Source organism: Pyrus communis, chromosome 12 (genome assembly GCF_963583255.1).
Source record: "Pyrus communis chromosome 12, drPyrComm1.1, whole genome shotgun sequence".
Classification (NCBI taxonomy): Eukaryota; Viridiplantae; Streptophyta; class Magnoliopsida; order Rosales; family Rosaceae; genus Pyrus; species Pyrus communis.
The window spans coordinates 23,520,315-23,530,000 of record NC_084814.1 but is presented as its reverse complement, the minus strand read 5'-3'; the positions used below and the strand labels follow the sequence as shown (position 1 = coordinate 23,530,000).

Sequence of the window (9,686 nt, the reverse complement as noted above, 5' to 3'; positions counted from 1 at the left end):
ATTTGTTTGTCAATTGCGTGTTCTTTCATGTTAATTGCTTTCTAGAAGAATTGAGAAGCAAGTGACTATTGAAATTATTAAGGACAACGAATGTAAATCTGAGAAGTTTTTGGTTTTTCATCTTGGAAAACTGTGAATATCGAGACTAAAATTCTTGAGTTCAATTAAAACAACAAAACCTTGGGCTATTTTTTCTTGAAATCATGTGCCATCAGAACGAGATTGAAGCTATAGCAACGAAGTTTACGAGAGTGATAGGGTTCAGTTGGCATGGCCTGTAGCCATTGTATAGTAATTACAAGAGCCTCGGAGTGAAAGGCAAGATATGATTAAACACTTACAATGCAGGACATATTAGGAAGATTTGCTTTCCTGTTTTAATACAGATTTGCTATGTGTTTATAATATAGAAAGCATATACATCAGTTTTCGATCACATAAAATGAAACTGAAATCAAACAGTGGTGATGCTCACTCTCTTGCTCGCTCGCTCTCTATGCTTTCTTTTCTGTTTTATATCCTTTGACTGATAGATTTTCTGGGTTCCAATGAATTGGTTTTTGGTTGGAGAACATGACGATTCAAGACACTATATCCAACTCATAATCGGTCTCGCAGATGCTTAAGGTTAGAATTCAATAATTGCTATTGCTTGTGCCTTAAGTAATGTCTTTAACTTACATGTATGTAGATGTATATGACATATAATATAACATAATAGCATAAGATGGAGCAACTAACTGCACCAGAAATTTGGATTTATCAGTTCATCCATATAACCTATAATATAATATCCCTGCAAAGAAATTTAAAGGTAATAATCTGAAACATACTAAAAAAAAGAAAGAAACGATACTGAGATCAGACCACCCCAATCCAATGGATCGAGGATTGATCAGTTGAAGCTCAGTCGACTACAGCAAGAGTTTGATACTCTTTGTCCGAAAGGGCCGCCTCCACGAGATGGCGCAGGACAACTTCCCCACCATTGCACAAGAAGACCTTTATCAAATTGTCGGAGTAGCCACTGAGCAGTGTCATCCCTGGATGTTGTTTTGGAGGCATCGACGGATCTTCTAAGTCCCCAAAATTCCAAAACAGAATGTGTGGCACCGCGTCATCTCCATACCCTTTGTCCTTAAACTTTCTCCGTATTGCCTCATACTGGCTCTCTTGTATGCCGTTAAGGGACTCGCTAAATACAAACACCTTCTTGATCTTCTGCTTTGGCTTCACACTCCCCTTGGCAATGGCAGCCACCTCCGGAATATCAAACAACTTCTCATAATCAACAAAAAAGTCGGACTCCATTGTCTTCATAAATTCGCACTTGGACTTTAGATCATTGCCTTGTATGGGACATAGCATTGGCCGATCTTTGGCCGAATTACCAAAAGTGATCACCTTGTCTTTCCATGGCCCTTCGCTCAGTTGAGACAGCAAAAGTGCCAAACCCATCATCATCCTTCGTCCAACTCCCTTGTCCGCGTATTGGTGGTGTGATACACAGCCAAACAGTTTTTGAATTTTCCCTTCAGGTGATGCCCTCCACCATTGTCTTCCACTGAAGCTCAGCTGCTTGCTCGATATCGCTGCCATCTTCAGCATAAAGTACGATCTGATGCGGAAGGAGAGCATCGTACTTTATGCCACTGAAATTGCCTGCTGCAATTTTCTCCATATACTTCTTATCGTCACAGCGCTTGTGTCCGACAATGCCTCGACGGTTGTAGTATTTGGTCAAGGGCTCCAAAACCTCCTTCGTCAGCCGCTCCCACACTTTTGAATGAACTGATGATTCTGGAGAGAAAAGCCTTCTCTCAACGCTTTCACGCAGCAAAACAGCGCGGGTGGCTTTGGTTACCGAGGGGCATGTGCTAATGCACCACGCTGCAGCCTCAGTAACGAAAACATCATCATCAATATCATTGCCAACATCATCATTCAACTTGAGTTTCAGCTTGTTCTGCTTCAACTTTTCAATATCAGACTTCAACCTCTCCACAAAAAGATCCATCACCCGGTCGTGCAACAACTTGTAATTCGGATCGCTGTGCAGCCTCTCAGCGGCGTCTTGGCCTTCCAGAAGGCTGTAGAGAATGTCAATAAGGACATACGAGTCTTTAAATGAAACGTTACATAGCAGAGTCTTTGGGTGGTTGTGGTGGAGCCAAAACACGGAGGAGAAGAACGCTTCATCATAAAGTCTTCCAGAGTCGAGGTTGCTTATGAGCTTGAGTGTGATTAGGGGATTGTGAGACCAGGCCAAGGGCAGAAGTTGCTTCAGATAGTTAAGCAAACGGGAATTATGTGAGGCCTGCTCGGTGTCATCCTCGAAGTATTTTTGTGTTAGATGGAAAAACATATCAAGGCAGGGATTGCCGTAGGAGGAGGAGGGGGAGGAGATCTTGTCAGCCATGGCGTCGTTGGAAGTTATGTAATTTGATGACTGGCTTGTTCCAATGAGTTTTCTGGTAGGAGAGGACTGATAAGAAGGATATGTATATATAGGAGTAGAAAAGTGTGAAGTTCCTCGGAGGACTTGGATTATTCCTTCTCAATCAAGCAATAAAATTAAGTGAAAATATGACTTTAGCCCTTCAAACTCAATTTTCTTCATATAAAACCCTACATAACTTTTTTACTCAAAGAAAACCCAATGACTAGGATCCACATAAGCAAATTCATTAACTTCATATTAATTCACACATTTTACATTTTTCACATGCCTAAAATACCCCTATTACATACTTGATGTAGACAATTAATTGTAAGGAAATAGTAAATGATTTTGCAACAAGAAAAAAAAAAGACATTAATGTTAAAAATTTATTGCATATTAATTTTTTAGAAAGGTTTTGAATTTTCATAAAACTATTCGATATTTAGTTTTTTCACCCTACTCTTGAATACTTTTGAATTTATCCGTTTTTATCTACATGCACATTAATTTACCTACAACAATTATACCATGGGTGTAATATAATATCTCTTTTTTACAATGATGCAAAATAATATACCAACAACAAAACGTGCCTAACATATGTACTAATTACATGGAAAATAATTTACCTATATTAAGAAGGAATGTAGTTCGATGCATAAAATTAAAAATACTATGTTACACCCATGTTTATAAAACAATAAAACGTGCCTAACATATCTAACAATACATGGAAAATAATTTACCTACAAGTTAGAGAAATGTTATTTGGTTGGGTGTAGCATAAATTTTTTTAATAATTGGAAAAATTAAATATAACTAGGTGTCATGTAATTTTTTTATATAATTAGAACAAATTAATTTACCTACCTACTCTTTGAAATGTTCATTTCCAATGATGCAAAATGTTCATTACCTAACTACAAATTAATTTCCAATAATTTACCTACACCAATTATACCATGGGTGTAGGTACCAACAACTAAATTTGCCTAACATAAGTACTTGTACATGGAAAATAATTTACCTATAACAAAAGAAATGCAGTTTGATGTATAAAATCAACAATATTATGTTCCACTCATGTTTATACAACAACAAAACGTGTCTAACATATATAACAATACATAGAAAATAATTTACCTACAAGTTAGAGGAATGTTATTTGATTCAAAATATATAATATAGGTGTAGTATTTTTTAAAAATAAAACAAACTAATTTACCTACCAATTAATATGGATAAAATTGCTACAAAATATATCACGAAAAAAAAAAAAAAAACTACTTTTCTAGTTTAACATAGATACGGTTAATGCAAACACTTTTTTCATTTTATTTCACTTTTTCTACTACTTTTAATTTGGCATAAATTTAGGAATTTGAAAAAGGAACCATAAAGTATGAGTGACATGAGTGTAAATAAATTGCATTAATAGGTCAATAGTGTTCCTATATGTTTGCAAATTTTAAATTAGGGCTTAAACTGGATCTTTAAAGATAGATGGGTTTTTATCTAGAAATAATGAATTGTAAGGGCCAAAATTTAAAGCACCCTAAAATTAATTTGGGTAAACAATGTTATGTGGCATGTGCCTATGTAATTTAATACAATTAAATATACTTTAATTTCCTATTATAAAACGAATCTTTTGACCATTCATCCACCTAAGCAAGACTTTCCCTTTTAATAGTGTTGAATCATAACAACTTACAAATTTCTTTTTTGTTGTACCTATTTTACTCTTTCACAAATGTTGAGAATTGTTGTGTTAATTGCTGAACAATAATTTGTAGGCATTCTCTATTGGTGCGGGTTTGGTCTCCATCGATTTCTCTCCTCTTTAACATTTTACAATTTAACCCACTAACGCTATTGTTTATAAAAAGAATTCAAAAGTAAAAATATCACTTACCGAGTTCTGACGAAGCTTTTTAAAATAAGAAACAAGAAAAGGGAAGTTGAGATTTTCCTTTTGCTTTCTGTTGAAGGTAAATAAAGGGACAAGAGTTTTGTTTGATACAAGACGTGGCAGAGACAAACGTTTTTAGTCATTGAGCTACAAGCCACCCTTCTTTTGTTTTAAGATAACAAAAGATAAAAGTTAAATTAACTTTGAGGGGCAAGTGGCTTGTAGATCAATTTGTTAAGAGTATTTGCTTGTAAACTTGAGGTTCTATGTTCTAATCTTTCTCGTAATTTAAATGGTTTAGTATTAATTATATTATCATTTGTTTAAAAAAAATTTGGTAGGACCATCGTGACAATCTATATTAGAGTATAACATATATATTAATATACGTATGTATTTTTGTAAAATACTTATGGTCTTCATACTCTTTTCATAGACATGGAAAAATATACGTTTTTTTTTTCCCCCAAAAATAATAAGTTTTGGGTTTTGGGTCTAGCACGTTAGAATTAGGTTTTCATTTAGAGGTTAGGGTTTAGTTTATTATACATAACATGTTTGTTGTCGGTCACAATGTAGTCTCTATATGTAGCCATCTCGGCAGTTCTTTTTTCTTTGTTTTTCCATTAATCAAAGAATATTTGTAGTTTGTAATCTATTTGTTCGTTCGTTTGTTTTACTTTTCAAAATTTTAAGGATATTCCTTGTGTTCTCTCATGTGGGACTTGCTTGTGTTCTCTCGTAGGGGACTTACTTGATCATATATCGTATGCTTTATTTCTGTTCAAGACGTTGTCTTCCATATTACTTAAGCAAGTAAACATGTCATTAATCAATGATTAATTTTTTAGTAAATTGTAACAATGGTCTATCAACTTTAACCTAATTAGATTAATGGTCCCTCAACTAAAAATCAATTACCATTGGTCCCTCAACTCATCAAAACATGTAGCTATGATCCTTTTCGTCAACTCCATCAGGATTATGTCAAAATGAGTTACGTTGGAAGGACCATTGCTACAATTGGGTTAAAATTGAGGGACCATTGCTCTAATTGGATTAAAGTTGATGGACCATTTCTCCAATTGAATTAAAGTTGAGGGACCATTGATAGAATTTTTCTTATTTGATTTTCCATATTTGCCCCTTGATTCAACCTCACGGGCATGTCACGTGACTCATTTTGATGGAAGTTCTAACAGAGTTGATGAAAATGATCATATTTGCACGTTTTGATGAGTTGAGGGACCAATGATAATGAATTTTTAATTGAGAAACCATTACTCCAATTGAGTTAAAATTGAGAGACCATTGCTACAATGATAATGCATTTTTAATTAGATCAATGCATTGCAATTTGAAGGTAGGGGAAGATGATTTCATTTGGTTTAATTATGCACACATTTGATTCGATTCTTTACTGAGAGAAATACACAAACACAATCTGAGTATAAAAATTAATAACTTTGTAAACTATATATGTTTTCATCTTTATATATCTTGAGTAGCATAGCTAGAACCTCCTTCATGTTTGGCCTTGACTGCGGTGCCTCCGCCGTGCACTTTATGCCCACCTTAAGCAGCTCGCACATCTCCTCCGCCCCATCGGCCAGCCCGGACCCCATGAGCATAACCGGTATCACAGACTGGTTGAATCCTTGCCGTCCATTTCCCATTACCCTCCTTGCCCATTCCACAAGGCACTCCTCTCCTCCATCCACCGCTCTCCTTCCGGTCGCCAATTCCATTGCCAGAACTCCGTAGCTGTACACATCTCCTTTCGTCGTGGCTTGCCATGTCTGCCCATATTCGGGAGCGACATAACCAACAGTCCCCGCCACCATTGTGCTCACATGACTATCCCCTGCATCGACTATTCTAGCAAGCCCGAAATCTGTAACTCTCGCCTTTCCATCCTTATCTAGCAGCACATTGCTCGCCTTCACATCGCGGTGCACGATGGCAGGGAAGCACTCGTGGTGTAGAAACATCAAGGCTCGAGCCACATCAACTGCCACATCAACTCGCCTTCGCCATGTCAGTCTCACTCTATCAGATATCAAATCCTCCAAGGTCCCGCCTTCCATGTACTCGTAGACTAGTATTTTTTCGGATCCATAAAGGCACCAGCCATGAAGAGTTACAAGGTTCGGGTGAGGCCAGCCAATGCCATTCCCACTAAGAACCTCCATTTCAGCTTGGAACTCCCTTTCACCTTCGAGCCCTTCTCTTTGAAGCTTCTTCACCGCTACTACTCTCCCATCCGGCAGTACTCCTTGGTACACTGTCCCAAACCCTCCACTCCCTATAATCCTATCTTCCGAAAAATTGCGTGTAGCTTTCAAAATGTCAGCATGTGTAAAAGCCATTTTGTCCAAACGAATGATCTTAACAATATCTGACAGCCACGGGGATGAACTGCTAGAGCTCGAGGCCAAGTCATGCCGGTATTTGATGTCCTGCAACAAACATCCTGGGGGCTGCGGCCGGCTCTTTCTGAATAACCATGCTACAAGTGACAAAACTCCACAGATTAAGAGAGCAATTAGCAAACCGAAGACCACCATATATGCAGCAGATTTTGTAGGCTTTGTTGGATTCCCATTCATTTTGTTTTCTGGATACGTGGAGTTGTCGATGAATTTGGGAAGCTGCAGGAGGGGGTTACCGAGATAGGACGCTTTCTCGAACGTTGCCAACTGCCCGGTCGAAGGAATTGTGCCGGAAATGAGCGGATTGTACGAAATGTTGAAATTACTTAGCTCATTCAAGTCGTTCAGGCTCACAGGAAATGTGCCAGAAAAATTGTTATATGACATATCAAGATTCTGCATGCACTTAATATTCCCAATCTCCTCCGGAATTTGACCCGAAAAATTGTTCCTGCTGATGTTGAACACTACAAGTGGCAACTGACCAATATTTGCAGGGAGTTCGCCTTGGAATCTATTGACACCTAAATTTATCATGCTAAAACTGTGCATTGTACCAATATCTGCAGGGAGCTGACCCGAAATCTGATTCCCACTCAGTTGAATGTAACCCGAGATTTGAAGCGTCCGTACAGAAGAGCCAGCTACACATATGGGAAATAGGCCGTTTCCTTTAAGCAGCCGGTCCCATATGCTTCGACAACTCTTCCTAGTGAGGATCGTGTACACGAAATTGAATGGTGGGTAATCTGCAGGAATCCATCTCCTCATCGCTAAGCATTCGCTTGATCCCGCTACGATCTGATCATTGTCCCGATTATTCATGTCGAATGTTGGCTTAGCATTTCTCCCAATCATTGTTAGCTGAGATGGGATTGGCCCGGAGAGCTTGTTATTCGCGAGATTAAGCCACAGCAAGCTACTACAATTTCCCAATTCGTGTGGAATTGGACCGGTTAGGGAATTGTTCGCAAGCATCAACCACAAGAGAGATCTCAAGTTTCCGAGGGTGCTAGGAATTGCACCGGTTAGGCTGTTGAAGGAAAGGTCCAGGGCTTGGAGGCTCGAAATGTTTCCATAGTCTGGTGGTATAGTTCCGTTGAATTGATTAAAGGCGAGGACAAATAACTTCAACTTCGGCAGAGAAATTTCGACTGGCAGAGGACCTGTAAAATTGTTGTAGCTGAGGTCTAACCTGGAAACATTTGGTAGCTTGAGAATCCCAGACGAATGGATACCACCGGTGTACCCGTTTGAGTGCAGCAAAAGAAACTTCACCTGTCTGAATCTCCCAAAAATGTCTTGTATCTTGCCGCCAAAGTCGTTCCTGCTCAAATCCAAGAATGTCATGCTGGTCAAATCCAAAAGGGATTCAGGAATATCTCTAGAAAAACTGTTGTTACCCAAGAACAAGGCCTGCAGTCCCGAAATTGATCCAATCTCAGGCGGGATTGGCCCCGTAAAATGGTTCCCCCAAAGATTCAATATGATCAGTCTCTGGCATTTCGAAATCTCTGCAGGAACTGCACCAGAAAACCTGTTTACTGACAAGTCCAACTTTACCAGGCTACAATTATTTGCGAAAACAGAAGGCGAAATAGCGCCACTGAAATAGTTTTCGGATACTGAAAACGCCGTAAGCCTGATGAATCCACTCCATATCTCACCACTAAGATAGTTTGAGCTCAAATCCAAGTGCTGCAAATTAAAGCATTCATCAAACAGGCTATCAATCCTTCCGGTGAAATTATTCGCTGAAAGATTCGCAACCACTAGGTTACTGCAAACTCCGGGAAAGGTCATCTTCAAATTGCCGTAAAATCTATTGACAGTCAAATCAAGAACCTCCAACTTATTCAAACCATTCAAGTTCAGCTGGCCATCAATAATGTTATGTGACAGATTGAGGTGTCTGAGGCTGTGGCATTGACTCAAGTCCTCCGGGAGTGCTCCGCTTATTGTGTTCTTCGAGAGGTCGAGGTACGAAAGTGCTGTAAGGGCAGAGAAGTTTCGGAAAATCTCACCGGTGATTTTTTGGTCGCTGAGCTCAACACGGCTAACTCTCTTGCTGTCATTGCTGCATGAAATTCCGGACCACTCGCAGGGGTTGCTGCTGCGCTGGTTCCACTGCGAGTATATTCCTTGGTTTACGCGGTTCTTTTGCTGCAGAAATGCTTTGAGGCTCAGCAGAACTTCTCTGTCTGTGTCCAGAGAATCTCCGACTACAACGGAAGCACCTGCGAAAAGACAAAAAAGTTGTTAAGATTTCAGAGTCGATCCAGCAACATAGTAAATTACATAACAATCATCCTGGAAACACACAGTTGTACTTTTTCATTAAATGTAACAGAATCATCCTCGAAAAACTAAATCCAAACAAAATCATCCTTGGAAAACGATCAAGAGGGTTAATTTAAAAGCGGAAAACAAAAGTACCCACAACAAAGATTGTTTTAGAAATCTGAAACATGTTGGAGCATGTACCTGTGATCATGATCACGTCTAAGACCAAGAATATTGAACACACCGCACGCCATGAACCAGTTTTCGAAGTTGATAAGTACATGATACAAACTTTTTTTCGCTCTGCTCGCTACATGCAAAACTTCGATATTGAATCTTGATTAGGCGCTACAATTGAAAAGTGTGTTCGTGGAGATTAAAGAGTATTTTTTTTATTTACAGGTGAAGAATGTATGAAGGTTGAACATGTCGGAGGAATGTTTCTGAAGAGACACACACCCTGCAATACATACACACACGAAACCAAAATTTGGACCAAGGAATTTTTCTTTTGAATTTATTTTATTTCAGTGATTTAATTATAATTACAAATTAATTATTGGTTATGAAAGATCTTGCTTGATTGCGTTGATTAGCTTAAAAACTCTCTGCTAAT

The 9,686-nt window shown here is 38.6% G+C and overlaps 2 protein-coding genes across 2 annotated transcripts; both read right to left on the bottom strand.

Annotated features, from left to right (window-relative positions):
- Positions 1-1,534: 1,534 nt before the first annotated feature.
- On the bottom strand, positions 1,535-2,419 carry LOC137710221 (uncharacterized). The gene has a single exon (XM_068449158.1). It carries the CDS (start codon positions 2,417-2,419, stop codon positions 1,535-1,537), a length of 885 nt encoding a protein of 294 aa, XP_068305259.1.
- Positions 2,420-5,727: 3,308 nt separating this feature from the next.
- On the bottom strand, positions 5,728-9,634 carry LOC137711519 (probable LRR receptor-like serine/threonine-protein kinase At1g74360). Its single transcript, XM_068450758.1, has 2 exons — positions 9,272-9,634; positions 5,728-9,024 (listed from the first exon to the last, which is right to left on the bottom strand). The coding sequence occupies exons 1-2, from the start codon at positions 9,351-9,353 to the stop codon at positions 5,813-5,815; spliced, it is 3,294 nt and encodes a 1,097-aa protein (XP_068306859.1). The 5' UTR covers positions 9,354-9,634; the 3' UTR covers positions 5,728-5,812.
- Between the last annotated feature and the right edge of the window lie 52 nt (positions 9,635-9,686).